The 15,152-nt window shown below is 44.9% G+C and overlaps 1 protein-coding gene across 1 annotated transcript in view; it reads left to right on the top strand.

Moving 5' to 3' along the window:
- The window catches only part of erbin (erbb2 interacting protein), a 40,156-nt gene that overhangs the window by 5,316 nt on the left and 19,688 nt on the right, over positions 1 to 15,152 (top strand). Inside the window, 9 exon segments of the mRNA XM_069168038.1 lie at positions 4,418 to 4,612; positions 4,754 to 4,871; positions 7,033 to 7,111; positions 7,363 to 7,452; positions 8,500 to 8,556; positions 11,255 to 11,318; positions 12,400 to 12,474; positions 13,175 to 13,319; positions 14,162 to 14,234. Coding sequence (XP_069024139.1) covers positions 4,418 to 4,612; positions 4,754 to 4,871; positions 7,033 to 7,111; positions 7,363 to 7,452; positions 8,500 to 8,556; positions 11,255 to 11,318; positions 12,400 to 12,474; positions 13,175 to 13,319; positions 14,162 to 14,234 — 896 coding nt within the window.

The raw sequence follows: 15,152 nt of genomic DNA, 5'->3' as shown, positions 1-15,152 counted from the left end.
TTGAAGCCATCTTGAATGAACAGACGCGGCTCGTGTTTGCGTAACCTCGCGCCGAGGCCAAAGCGCTTACTAGCGCGCCCGCTCGCTTCACGCCGATGCGACGCTTAAAGAAGTGGGCTAAAAAAAGAAAAAAAATCTCAGCGGGGGGGGGGGAAGAGGAGGAGGGGGGGGGGCTTAAGCGTGTCTGGAAATCTCGATTGCTTGTCTTGAATTTTTCTCAGTTCAGATGTCAAAGGCTCCTGACGGACTAAAGCCGGGTGAGTAGTAGTCAGTCATCATTCCAGTTACATGTAGGTCAGTGGATAAACCTATCTATGTTCGTAGGCAGGGCGGTGCTCATGAGGGGGCGGCCACCGGAGGTGACTGCCGGGGGGGGGGGGGGGGGGGGGGGGGGTGGCTTCAGACGAGCCGGCCGGAGAGCGCGAGTCCAGAAGCTCTCTCTCTCTGTCTCTCTCTGTCTCTCTCTCTCTCTCACTCTCTCCACTCTCTCTCTCTCTCTCTTCTCCATGTAGGGAAAACTTTGTTGTTGCAGAAAAAGTCACACAAAAAAAACCACCACAAAAGAAGAAAGTACAGAAAGTGGTAAAAAGGTAGAAGCCACGGGCTCTGCTCTACTTCACCGGCGGCCTATTGAGGAAGTGCTGCACGACAGCAAATGAACTCTTTGCACAGTTTGCTATGCATTATGCAAATGCGGCAAAGGATTGTGCACGGTTGAGAAAACAACGTTTATACCTGCATGGACGGTTGCTACTCCTGCAAATGCTTCTTTTCTTTTTTTTTTTTCTTTTAAAAGGACTTATCTCAAAGAACCTGATTCACCATTTTATCATTCAAAGGTGCCCACTTCTTTTCGACACTGTACAGCCACACGGCTTTCCACGTACCAACCCCTCCACCCCCCCAATTTGCATTGGGGGAAAAAAAAACAACAAAAAAAAACGCACAGGTGTTTTGCCTACATCACCACAACACTCGCTCCCCGCCGCCACCCCCCGCCCCACATGCCTGGGTTTGACTCCCTGCTCCACTGCTCGCCAAAGCGCGGTGCACCGCAGCTGCTGATTTTGATCAAGCGAAGACACTTGGAGTACTTACCGACGAAGGTTTCAGCTTCATCCCGCGCGCTCGCCACAGGGAGCGGTCTCCCAACGTATTGATCCGCCCTCGTTGACCCCCATTATGGTTGGGGTAACAGTCCTCAATGGAGGGTGACCCTGAGGTTTTTGGGGCAGTTTACCCTCGTTGCCCTGATCGACTTTGTTCTCGTTGTGGTCTTTGGCTCCAATCAGCACAGTTGAATTTTATTATGGACAACAACAAAAAAATACGCGAGGGGGCCGATTTTAGAGTTTTCTTTTTTTTTTTTTTTTTTTTAATAAGACAACTCTCTCGTTTTTAGCGACCTACAATTGAAATAATAAATATGCAATTTAGTATGCGGTCCAAAAGGACACTGCAGTGTCCCAGCAGCACGGGTAGATTTCGAATAGCTCTGTGGTGCAGAGGCACTTCTGTGGAAGGACCTCTCAACACAGCCGTGAGCTGCATCACACACACACACACACACACACACACACACACACACACGCATACGCACACACGCAATTCCTGTTATTTCTGCCAAGGTACTGTGCTGCCAATGTCTTTTTAAATTTGCATAATGCATTACGGCTGACCGCTGACAATGACTCACCAGTCAGTGAATGAATACGGGACACAAATGATTGATGGATAAAAAAAAAATTAAAAAACGACACATATGATTTTCACTTTGTTTAAAAAAAAAAAAAAAAAGTTTTTTGATAAATACCCCAGAAAAGAAGGAAAAAAAAACAAAAAAAAAAAACATCAACTGTGTTTTTTTTCTTCTTCTTTTTGGTTCCCAGTTCTGCTTTTCCTGTGTGGAAAATTTCCACTTCTAATATTTTTTCCATAGGTGTGCAGAATGAGTAGCTGTTCTATACCGTGGAGTAAAAAGCTGCATCCCCATTTGGGTTGAGGAAAAAAAAAAAAAAAAAAAAAAACGGCCCCAAAAAAAATAAGTAGGCCATTACTTTGGAAATCCTTACCCTTGACTAGTTTTATCCACGACTCCCTCCTTCTTCTCTCCACTACAGCAACGTAAAGAGATATTAAAGCAACTAAATATTTTGAGCCTTCAATCTGGCTGGGAGGAGATTAAAAGGTGGAGGAGGAGTTGTAAACTGTTGTCGGGACGTATATATATATATATATATATATATATATATATACACACACGTTGGTATAGCTCCGGTCTCGGGTCAGCGCGGAGGTTTTCATCATGTACAGTAGAAACTCAGGAATGTCCCCCCCCCCCTCCCCCCAACTCAACTGAGGCTTTGTTCCTCTGAGCCTGCACAGAATGTGACTTTTCCTCCTCTGCATCCCCCCCACCCCCCCACCCCGTCTTAATCTGAGCACCGCCGCAGCTCATAATAATCTCGGAGTCCTTCGTCCGCCGCCTGAGCTGTAAATACGCGATAGCTTTTACCTTATAAACTGTCAGCGCAGACGCCGTGTGGGCGGGAGGGAGCGGCATGTTGGTGTTGGACGTGGCTGCAAGGAATCTGTGCCAGAGGAAAAAAAACAAAAACATAATTCAGTGAAATTTGTTTTTTGCATTTTCCTTTTTTCTTTTCTTTTTTTCTTTTTTTTTTGCATGATTGAATTAGGTTTCCTGGACGGCGCTAAAGTAGGTGAGGCTATTTTGGTGTGTACTCAAAATATGATCTATTTGCGTACCGTGGAATTTGTCATAACAGATTTAGCTAAGTACCACTTGATTATATAATCGTGAAATCCCCTCGAAATCTGTCCAAAAGTTGACTCGAAGGAGGCACCGGTCAGCTCGTCCTGTCTCTCGCTTTCTCTCTCTCTCTCTCTCTCTCTCTCTCTCTAACTCATTAATAATGAGCACATGGTATGCGCACGCACACACACACACACACACACACACACACACACACACACACACACACACACACACACACACACACACCCCAGCCAAGGGAAGGCTGTCAGCCTCCCACGCAGCCTTCACTATGAGAGACGGGCAAGCTCACGTATAAATACTGGGAATCATCTGGTCTATCAGCAGAGGAGATGACAGAAGTGCTTGGCTCTGTTCACCCCCTTCACCCCCCCCCCTCCCACCTCCCCTCGTCCCGAGAAACGAGAACGGAGCGTATGGATGACGCACCGCTATGCAGAGAGGGAGGACGAGGGGGGGGGGAGTGAGATATGGGTTACCAGAGAAAGTTGAGGTGGAGGGAGGGAGGGGGGGGAGGGTTATTGGGGAGGTATGCGAGAAAAAGCATTGGTGCAGCAAAGGACGGGACGTGACAGGAGAAAAGTTGGATGCAGCTCAGATAAGACGACTTAACAGGAAAGAAGTAAGACGTGGATGAATTAGCTCGGGCCTTGAGGATAGGCTCGACATTACCGCTTATAATAATAATAATAATAATAGATGACCAATGAGCTCCACGCTACATCCGTATGTTTAGAATGACGATTTTTCATCGGGTATTACGTCAATCATATCTAGTTTAGTCTTTTAGCACGCTAATATTTGCAAAAATAGCCGCACTATTTAAAGAAACTCGTTTGCAATTGGCCTCTACTCCTTCAGTCTGCTTCTGCAGTCTGAGTTTCACAAATTTCGACCATGTCCGCAGCGGAGCTGGTAAAACAATACAAAATAAAATCTCCTCGTGACTAATAACCATATGGGACATAAATATGAGAATAAAACCCAGGTTGACAAATATTGGAATTTCCCCTTTTTATTGAAGAAGTTGAGGGATCTCAACCCAACTGGTCGAGGCAGACGGCCGCCCACTCGGAGTCTGGCTTTTTTTTAATTTTTTTTATTTTGTGTCTGAGGTTTCTTCCTCTTAGAGGGGAGTTAGTCCTCCTGTCTGTCTCTGTGCTCGCTTGAGGGGGAATTGGTGGGTTTGCTCTCTCGACACAAATAAAAAAGTGCATGTAACTGAAAGTCTGGTCGTGACCATATGGGACCAGATCCCCTTTTCCATGTATCCGAGTCGCTTAAGGTGACACACTGCACGTCATATATCATGTAACAAAAAAAGGGTCCCTGCGCTTTTTCAAACCAGACGCGTGACCTCGTCAAAACGCGGGCGTTTCGGACCGAGACCTCCGACAGCGATCGGCCCCGCGGAGAGGGATTTTTCAATTATGCAGCAGATTGCACAGATCGGATATCAGCTGATGTCTGTGTTTAAATGACTGTTCATTTTTTTACACTGTACTAAAAACATGGAAGTGTGTGTTACATAGGAGGGATTTAAAAAAAACAACAACAACAACAAAAAACCCAGAAATATGTCCACCTCCTCACTGCCTCCTCAATACTCAATTCCCTCTCCAGTGCCTGAGGATGTCCAAGCGGAGCCTGTTTGTTCGTCTGGTGCCGTGCCGCTGCTTGCGGGGTGAGGAGGAGACGGTAACATCGCTGGACTACTCCCACTGCAGCCTGGAGACGGTTCCCAAGGAGATCTTTAGCTTCGAGAAGACCCTGCAGGAACTCTACCTCGATGCCAACCAGATCGAGGAGCTGCCCAAAGTAAGACGCGCACACAGACACGTATAGAAAACCTGCTTTGTCGCGGTTGAACTTTGAGCATCTTGACATTACACTGTATGCGTTAAGTTAGCCGTACGTAACCGTAAATGAACTAACTGTTCTCTTCTCTCCCTCCGCCAGCAACTGTTTAACTGCCAGTTCCTCAACCGGCTGAGCATGCCGGATAATGACCTCACGGTGTTGCCGGCGGCGATCGCGAACCTCATCAATCTCAGGGAGCTTGACGTCAGCAAAAACAGTAAGCAAAAAAAAAAAAAAAAAAAAAATGCTATCGCGTGTTGTTACTCTGCGTCTAGTGAAAGTGAAACCAGGAAAGAGTTGCACAACTGATAGCGTGTTTCGATTGTTTACGAGATAAAACGCCACAGTGCATTGGATTTGACCACGTGTTATGTCACAGGTTTGCGTGACTCAAAAGCTCCCGATGGGACGGATAACGGAAGGCGGGCGCGTCCAGACCTGCGGCGTACCGCAACGCTGCGTCCATAACGCACGGGCTGACAGCGGGGGCACCGAAACAGAACGCCCACGCCATGTACAGGGTGTTCCGTTCAAAGTGTCCGGTCAGCGCGTTCAACCGAGCGGGAAGCGGCAGGATTTGTCCCGGTTTGACATTAACACGTTTGGACGGTGGACATTTGTACTGTTGAGTACGACGTAGAGTCCCGTCGCAGAACATCTGCAGTCAGTGCCGTTCTACGCATTCTGACATTTAGAACAAGAAACAGCTGCGCAGCCCCGGTTTGTTTTCTACTAACCAGCTGCAGACAGAATCAGTGAGGCGACGCTGCTATTTTCACTGTTTTAATCACACTGTGTTTTTTTTTTTTTTTTTTTTTTTTTTAACATTAACCTCACCAGCCACTTCAATCTGGCTAGTGAGGTTAATCTCTGTAATCTAAAAGAATGCCGGTAGACTGACGGCTATAATCGCTATATAACCTCAGAAAAGAGGCGCGCGTGCTCGGCAGAACCTTTTCATGGACAGAGAGAGATTAAAAAGGTAGTTCCGATATAAAGGCAGAGGCGGTTTAGAGCCTGTTCGCACCTCTCGTTAACGGACGGACTGGACGACGTGATCGCGGATTGACTGATTTTTTTTTAAAGCGCAGGTGTGACCGCATCCGGGACACACCGAGAATGCGATCCGCTCCGGACCGCGTTCGGGGGCCGTCTGGGACGCGTGCGGCCACACAAATACATCCCGGGCCACATTTAAGGATTTCCTACTTAACCGACATCCTCTAAATAAGTAGAAGTAATAATTAATGGAAAGAAATCCCCTGCGCGATTCTGCCGAGTGCAGCCGGACCGTACGGAAAGTTGGAGACGTACCTGCAAACTGAACTGTGAAGCAGCTGTTTAATGAATACAAAACAACAACTCTAGGTTTAGTTTTTAACCCCTCCCCCCTCGCCCAGTTCACTCATCCACCGCAGCGCAGAGCCCGACCCTCGTAACCTCGCTGAAATAATCCGAGCCTGAACCGACGCGGTCGCGTTGAGCCCGGCGGTTCAGATTGGGAATTACAAACTCGCCCAACCGCGTTCGGACATTCACGGGTGTAAAAAGTGTCGTACATTTCGAACAGACGGGCGCGAAAATGAGCCGCGACGACGCGTCAACGTGTGAAATACCCGTCGCTTCACCTTCTCTCTCTCTCTCTCTCTCTCTCTCTCTCTCTCTCTCTCTCTCTCTCTCTCTCCTTTCTCACATTTCTGTACGTTTCCACGTCCTTATTCACTTGTATGTTTACGCGTTTCTTTAAATTCACTCTGGAAGCACGTTGAAACGGACGATGGACGCCAGGCTGCGAACGGGGGGGGGGGGTGTCGGCTCAAACACGCGTCGAAGGATTACGGCGGACGTCTCGTGTTTACATCAAAAAGGAGCTCATCCCGTTCACGCAAAGCACTCCAGGCTCAAGTGTTGTGGACACAGAAGCGAAGTGGGTGGAAATAAAACCCCTTTTTCGAGACCCGGCCGCGTCCCCTTTTCTCACGGTTCACACGTTTCTGTATTTTTGCAGCGCGTCAGTAGGCTTTCTTCTTCCTGCTCTTTTATTATTTCGCCTCCCCTCTGGGGTTTGTTTAAAAAGGTGCGGGGGGGGGGGGGGGGATGGGGGGGTCACTGTCGATTTGCACACAGTTGAAGCGACAACACACCCCCAGCGGTTAACACTTGACCAAGTTCCCTCGCACAAGCAACACGTCTTGCATCACCCCTTCGTCTTTTTTTTTTTTTTTTTTTTTTACCTGACAGGAGTCAGTTTTGAGAAACCACTCGCGGATGTTTTTTGTGTTTGTTGTACTTCGAAGCTACTGATGGTGATTTTCTTTTCTTTGTTTTTTTTTCTTTGTTTTGTTTTTTTTCTCTCCTTCGGTTGTTTTTCTCTGTAGGTATCCAGGAGTTTCCAGAAAACATCAAGAATTGCAAAGCCCTAGCCATTGTAGAAGCCAGCGTGAATCCCATATCCAAGTGAGTACACCTCTCGCTCGCATATTTTCAGCCCTAATTAACTGCTATTTTTTTTGGTTGTTTTTTTGGGGAGGGTGGGTGGGGGGTGGGAGGGGGTTGGATGCTTCGCCTGAATTCTGAGTTTTCAGGCGTTCTGGCACTGCAGTCGTTTTTATGAGTCTTTGTGCGAGTGATGTAATTCTTGTACTGTGTGTGTGTGTGTGTGTGTGTGTGTGTGTGTGTGTGTGTGTGTGTGTGTGTGTGTGTTTCAGGCTCCCAGAAGGCTTCACTCAGCTTCTGAGTCTGACGCAGCTCTACCTGAACGATGCCTTCCTCGAGTTCCTGCCAGCCAGCTTTGGCAGGTCAGTTTGTTCTCCGGCTTGGAGCAGGAGGAAATTGTTTGTTTTAAAAATAAATCAATAAATAAAGTGTACACTGTGTAGAGAAGCTTCACTGTTTGCCGCTTGTATTCAGTGTATGAAATGCGCGGAGCTACATGCTGTAGCCGACGCAGTCATGGCACAGAGTAGAATTTCAGGATCAAAAGACAAAACTGTGTCGGGTTCGAAGGTTTAAAACGGCATCGAATGCAAATAAAAATGAAATTCAATGTGCTTAACTTGCTGCAATTGAGGTCCGAAAACCCAAAACACGTCACACATTTGAAATAATGACGCACCATTATGGGAGATTTCTTCTCGCTGTACAATGAGGCTCGGTACGTCGACAAAATATTGATTATGACATAAGACTCTTATGTCATCTTCACATCGTAACCATATTGATTTGATGACACCTTTGGACTTGGATAAAGTGATTTTTATCGGCGTCAGTCTGTGCTTACGATCAATATGTGGGACCGACTCTTTACTAAGACACAGAAAACACACGTTTCATCGGATGCCCAGATTTTATAAAGTCTCATTTATTTATGAAATGGCAAATTGTTATTATTTTGCTGCGCTTCATTGATCTTGTTTCACGATTTATTATCACTCGTGATTTGACATCTCACGGCTAAGCAACATTGTTCCGTCGAACCGGCGCGACTGGTTGTGGCTTGTCTTGTTTGTCGTTTACACAACAGTCAGTGTTGCTCCTGTTAATTACACAAAACATGTGGAATTAAGAATCCACGTGGGTGTTGGCCCCATTTTGTTCCCCCCCACCAACACACACCTCCGGGGCCTTCTGGACTCTCGAGAGTTTAATACGAGAGAAATATACTTTTGTTCAGTTTCCTGAAATGACCAAAAAAAAAAAAAGTAAGATCTTAGCCGGTTAGTAGCAAATAAGCTTTCAAGTATTGTCAAAATTTTTTTTTTAAAAATGAAGATGATTAAAGGAAATCGTTATTTAAATAGGAAGTGATTAAGTTAATTATACCACTGACTATTTCCTGGTTGCAGGTTGACGAAGCTCCAGATCTTGGAGTTGAGGGAGAACCAGTTGAAGATGTTGCCAAAGTAAGTGTTTGGTTGTTGTTGTTCTTGTTGTTGTTTTCACTTCACACATTTTCCAAACATCCAACATTACACAATGTTTCTTTTAATTATAAAAACAAAAAAGTGTGCCGGGTAACTGTGAGTGACCCGTGTTGTGAAGCGTGTCGAGAGTCCACCGCCCCCCACCCTCCCGTCTCCTTCCTCTCCTGACCTCTGCCGTGTCCTCCATCCTGCCTCTGTGTTTTTCAAACGTAGATCCTCTCTCTCCATCTCGCTACACCTCCAACTGTAGTATTAAATTTCACCGTGTTACATAAGAGCCCTCCCTCCCTCCCCCCTTCCCTCCCTCTCTCCCCCCCTTTGCTCGGGCCACTTGCTGTGACAGGTTTTATAATCCTCCGCTGAGACAGTGGGGAGGGTTATTTCACCATTTGAGAAGCTAAGAGTGCCGCTGGGAGACCGAACGTCCCACAAATATTAGAAAAAGCTCTAGGTGCTTGTTGTTGTTGTTTTTTGGGGGGGATGCGGGGGGGGGGGGGGTCTTTTTCTCTTCGCTCGCTGTTTCGTTTCATGTCCCTCCCGTTTCCTCTGCAAAAGCAGCGTTTCCCTATACGTGCCTTCATGTCCTTCCTCCCTCTGGCAGTTTCCTTTTTGGTTATCTCACTCTATCTTTTTTTTTTTTTTTCCAAATTCTTCTCTAACTGACGGGCCGGCCGCTGAATAAAGTGCACTGCGGTCCTCTTTTTCTTTTTTTTTCCCCCTCCCCTCGCCGTGTTTATGTGACAGAGGCCAGACCCACTAAAGGCCGGAGCCTCTGACAAAGGGAAAAAAAAAAAGGTCTAATGATCGTGGAAGGTTTCCAGGGCAACACGCAAGCATCTCAGACATGTAAACAAATGCGTGCAAGGCGAAGTCCTTTTCAGGGCTTCCGCATAGAAAGTGCCGTCTCTCGTCTTTCTCCCGGACGTCACACAGAAACCAAACCTTTCCCTGCGTTTTTAAAGAAGGCTGCTGTGTTCCTCGCGACGTGGGGTCATAAGCCTTTTTTTTTTCTTTCTTTTTTTTTTCTCACTGTTGAACTCGCTCTTCTAGCTCGTTCTTGCCCCCTTTCAGCTCAAACAAGGGGGGGATGGGGGGCTCTCTGGTGTTAGTGCCGGCTTCGATGTGAGAACGTGACAAAGCTTGGCTCACTTTCGTAGACGTGATTCACGTTTTTCGTATCGCTCCCCCGCCCGCCCTCCAGAGGGCTTAAATCATATTTAGAATTTGCGCCGCGCGTCTGAAGTTCTTATTTTAGGAGAAGCGGCTAAAAACAGACTCCGACGGCGGAGCTGCTGGTTCCTCAGCTCGCCGTCGCTGCGCTCAACCTCGCCGGTGTTTTGAAGGAAACGCGGCTGATCCCCTGCCGTCGTAGTATCTGCAGTACATCTCCATTCTCATCCCCTTTCATGTTCTCGTGCTTTTTTTTGTTGTTGTTGTATTGTAGAATCGCTTTGTTGGACTTGTGAAGGAAAGCTCTCTATTTGAAACGATTTGCAATCGATATCGAACGAGCTCACTTCTTTATTACGCCAGAATGATACAATTTAAACACCTGACTCCGGCTAATTTTATGAACAGGCCAGAGGAATATCTTTCAAAAGACGCCTTAAGCCGCAATACCACCGGATGCCACTAGAGGTATCCGGCTCGATAGACTCCCCATTCAACTTGTCAATTAAATTGCTCCACGAGTTATCTCGGTGTCGTTAGCTAAAGTCGCTCCCTCTGTGTTACGGCTATCGGTGGGCGGAACGTAGTATCGCCGGGTTTCCAATCATATCGAGTCAGATCCACCGCCAGCTCCTCCCCCAGCTCGTCCAAATATGGTCACTTCTCCATCTCCAAAGCGCTCCGAAACTAGCAAGATGGCGACGGCCAAAAATCCGAGCTGGAGTCTTCATGGTGGCCGTTCACAAACCCGACGGGTGACGTCACTGCTGGTCGCCACTTGAGTAACACTGAAAAACCCTGTGCAGTCTATGACTTCTGTAGAGCTCTAACTTTCTGAGACGCACTTTTTTTTTTTCCCCCTGGATTTTGTGAAGTTGATTTAAAAGAGATTTGTACGTTCTTTTTTATCGCAACATTTTTTTTTTCCCCCCGCTGCCATTGACAGTTAAATACCCCCAAAGACCTGCTGTCATTGGACTTCAAGGAAAGATCGATACTCGCTCTCTGTTGCCGCACAGAATGGAAAATCAGCCTTAACAAGAACATCTTTATCTCCAATCACCAGTTTGAAAATAGTGAAAACTGCGGGCGGTCGAACAGCCCTGCTTTGTGTCTGCTTGTTTACAGCGTAGCGGAGAATGTGAGCCTGTGACCTGAATGCGAAGAGAGAGAAATTATGGAGCAAAAGGCTTAGGGGCTAGCATACGTCATGTTTTTTTTTTTTTTTTTTTTTTTTTCATTATTTAAAAGCATATTTCTGTCACGCACCAGCTCTAAAAGGTATTTATTTCCTCATAAAACGATTCAGTGAAAAGGAGCATTTAACATGGAAATGAAAAAAAAAAAAGAAGGAACATTTATTTTGGCTCCATTTGTAAAGCACACGGGTCCGCATTGCTTTTGTATTGATTTTTTTTTTTTTTTTCAATTCTGTGAGACACACATGTAATGTTTGATTTGAGCGCTTTGATTTTTTACAGTCGGTTCCTCTTTTGTGTGTCCACAGAAGCATGCAGAAGCTCATGCAGCTGGAGAGGTTGGACCTGGGGAGTAATGAGTTCACTGAAGTGGTGAGTATCTGCCGGTCGGTCTGTCGATGCCGAGGGGCTCTCTGCTTCTTCACCTCCTTCTTCCTTATAATCTGCTCCTTCTGCTGTCTGTTGAAAAAAAAGAAAAAAAAAAACATACATAAACTTTCATTCATCAGCCCCATCCAGGAAATCGCAATAATAATTAACGCATGGTCAACATGTTCTTCGACAATATTGAAAAATTTAAAAAAAAAATGACGTCGGCAGAAGCTGAGCTGAAAATATTAACGGCATGAAGTAAAGTCTTTTCAGACGAAAATTGCTTTATTACCAAAAAACAAACAAACACAGGAAGTGACGTCATTTATGGAAATGTGTTCGTCACATTAAAATGTTCTAATTAAATGGTTATTGTCAATGGAAGTGCTGACATATTACTGTACGTTAAAATAGTTTTATACACGCGGCAAGTTGTAAGAGACTACATGAATGTGTCTGTGTTGAATTAACACAATTTAAAAATCTAAACCCGCTAAAGCTCTTATTTTGAAAGCTGATGTAGTCGTTTTCTATTTTACAGTCACTGACTTATTTTTTTTTTCAATAAATGAATCCAAAAAAAAAAATGTTAGAATTAAATTATTTCTGTAATGTACAGCGTGTTTATTGTCACAGGAAGTGAATACATATTGTTTATCAGGAAATGCTTAAAAAAAAAAATTCAAAAAATTGATTTCTCCAATTGCAGTTTTTTTTTTCTGAATCCTTCCAATTTTACACAAAAATGTTTCAGAAAATCTGCTGTAAAATCGAACGCTTTTGCTCGCGACAATCACAAAAAGAAAACCTCCTGGAGGGACCGATTAACGCGCTGTAATTACAGAGGAATAAATATAACGGGTCTGATGATTTCTTTTTTAGCCGAGTCGTGAATTAAACACGTCATCTTGTCCCTGCCCAAAAGGCATACACACACGCACACACACACACACGCACACACACACACACGCACACACACACACACACACACACACACACACACACACACTTTTATTTTTTTAAACACTCACACATCCACATCTCTATCGCTTAACCTCCTTTCTGCTCTTGACATGCGCAGCCTGAGGTGTTGGAGCAGCTGACGGGAATCAAGGAGTTGTGGATCGACGGGAACCGACTGACGTTCTTACCTGGGGTATAATTTACACTTGTTCCCATATAAATTCCTCTGGCTGACTGTTGGCCTCTCAAACATCACCCTTTTTTTTTTTTTTTTTTCTTTCCCCAAAACCACACGTCAGCTTATATCCTCATCAGAGTGAGCTGCCAGTTTGCATCAGGCTTTCAGCTCCTGCAGAGAAGAAGGAACTGCTAGTTTTGGAAATGACTCTTGAAAACGGACAGTTTAGCTGAACTTCTGTGTTTGCAGACGTAACACTCCGCGGCTGCGAAGTCATCGTTTTCACTCGAGCGTAATTCATTTCTAATGATGTAGTCCGAATTTGAGATCACCTTATTTTTTTTTATTTTTTTTTGCATCCAAATGAGCAGCTTGTTTGTAAGTGGGTCACAATTAATGCATTAGTTCTGCTGCCAGCATTTCAACAGCATCAGCCGTAATCACAGTCTGGCCTTTTAGAAGCGATGTTGTTCCGTCCGCAAACTCATTGTCTTCATGTGAAATGTGTGTTCTCAGTTTAAAAAACAAAAACAAAGCAAAAAAAAGTGGGATAATGTCCCCAGTTTAGGATCCTCGGTGCTGCACATCGTCCGCCTCGTCGTTGGCGTAAATTAAAGCGTAGGTGACGAGGCAACTGTGAAACTTTGGTTTGATGTGTTTGTTTGTTTTTGTTTTTATTTATTTTTTTACGCACGTCTCCCCTTTTTCCGCCCAGATGTTGGGGATGCTAAAACAGCTGGTGTATCTGGACGTGTCGAAGAACAACTTGGAGATGGTGGATGAACAAATCTGCGGCTGTGAGAGTCTGCAGGACCTCCTGCTCTCCAACAATGCCCTCACCCAGCTGCCGGGCTCCATCGGTGAAGATTAACACACACACACACGCACACGCACACACGCACACGCACACACACACACCACACACACACACACACACACACACACACTCAGACCCATCTTGTTATGAAACATGTCATTTCTCTTTTAGCCGTTGCCAATTTATTTCTAATACCTCGGTGTGTATTGTAGGGATCTAATTCCTGTTAAGCTAAAATACAGTTTCATAACACTTTTTAAAAATTTTTTTTATAGATGTTATAATTACATTTTTCACCACTTAAATTGTAAACTACATTTGTCCGCAGTGCAGTAGAGCCACATGACGAGTTTTAACCAAAGAATTCGCAAAGTTATGGTTATAAAAACGTGGAAAAATACAATTATATCCTGAAACTGCTGCTTTCCTTTCCTTTTTTTTGTTTTTCTTCAGTATTAAGAGACAAACGTAAGATAGGAATGAATAAATGAATCTTGGATTACATTCCTATGAAGCTGTCGACTGACCGAGCTGATTTATTTTTTAAAATTTTTTAACAGCATAATCTGGATATTTATAATCTTCTCATGGCTTTAGCCAAACAGTCATTTTTACGAGTTAAGACCAGGCTAATAAAATCAGAGGAGTCCAAATGCACGCTGCTGTCGATACCATCGGGGGGGCCAGATTACTTACTAAACCTATTTCTGCGTCGACGACGGTATGAATGAATCCAATCAACCACTGTTAAGCTGATATTCCCTGTTTGCGGTGCAACGGCGAGCGTTAATCAATGACCGCTCTGAGCTGTTGTTTGCGTCGCTCTAATCCAATCTGCTTTTTTTTTTTCCCCTTTCTTTTCCGCCCTTTCCCTTTCACTTTTAGGCTCCTTGAAGAAACTGACTGCGCTCAAAGTGGATGAGAACCAGCTGATGTACTTGCCAGACTCCGTCGGAGGGTGAGCGGACGCGGCTTTATTACTGGCAGGGAGAAAAAAAAAAAAAAAAAGCACCAACAACCCTGAGATCAGTGGATTATTGGTCTGGTTTTTTTTTTGTTTTTTTTTATACCGGCCTGATCTCATGAAACGTCTGTCTGGATAAATCAGATATTTCCCCCCATTAAACTTTGCTTATTTATTCGTTTGGGGTGAAACGCTGATGATATCGAGTAACCCGGTGACGGCTGCGTGACGATAATAACGGTTTTGAGTCCACCGCGCTTGATTTACGGAAGCGGTTTGAGGGTTTGCTTAATCTGCGTCCCAGATGATCCTCCGTTACAATACTGATAGATTAAATCGGCCGTAGCGTTTTTTTTGTGTTTTTTTTTTTTTTGTTCCTCTGACTGATCCGTCCGCGGCGGTCAGGTAAAACCCGGCAGCTGCTGCTGGTCCGCGCTGCTGACCCTGTTTCTGCTCTGCATCGTTGTAGTCCAACACAAAGATTAGGCTCCATTTAATCCATCTTTGATGTGCGTGTGTTGTTTTTTGTTGTTGTTGTTGTTTTTTAAATCAGTTCTCTCCCAACATTCGTGAAAAAGAAACCGGACGGATACATCTGCAGCGGCACAATTTGGGTTTATTGTTTCCAAACACCGTCGGTTATCCCTTATGTCCCGATGCGTCTCCTTGTGTACTCCGACACAGATTATGTGACAAAGCCTATGGTTTAGTTTAATCCCATGCAAGGATTTTCGCATAAGCGAGCTCTTTTTTTTTTTTTTTTTTTTTCTCATTTATACGTCGCTGATTTTGTATTCGGCACCCTCTCACTGGACCGTGTTGCTCTTCTCCCGGTATTTTAAACATATCGAGCGAGCCAGGGGTCAAATCCTGTGTATCGTTATATATATATATATTTTTTTTTAATGCCGC

This window comes from Embiotoca jacksoni, unplaced genomic scaffold (assembly GCF_022577435.1).
Source record: "Embiotoca jacksoni isolate LCO1_2020_lvr unplaced genomic scaffold, fEmbJac1.0.p SCAF_10, whole genome shotgun sequence".
In the NCBI taxonomy this organism is placed as follows: domain Eukaryota; kingdom Metazoa; phylum Chordata; class Actinopteri; family Embiotocidae; genus Embiotoca; species Embiotoca jacksoni.
The sequence above is the reverse complement of the archived record's forward strand: the minus strand, read 5'-3'. Positions and strand labels throughout refer to the sequence as shown.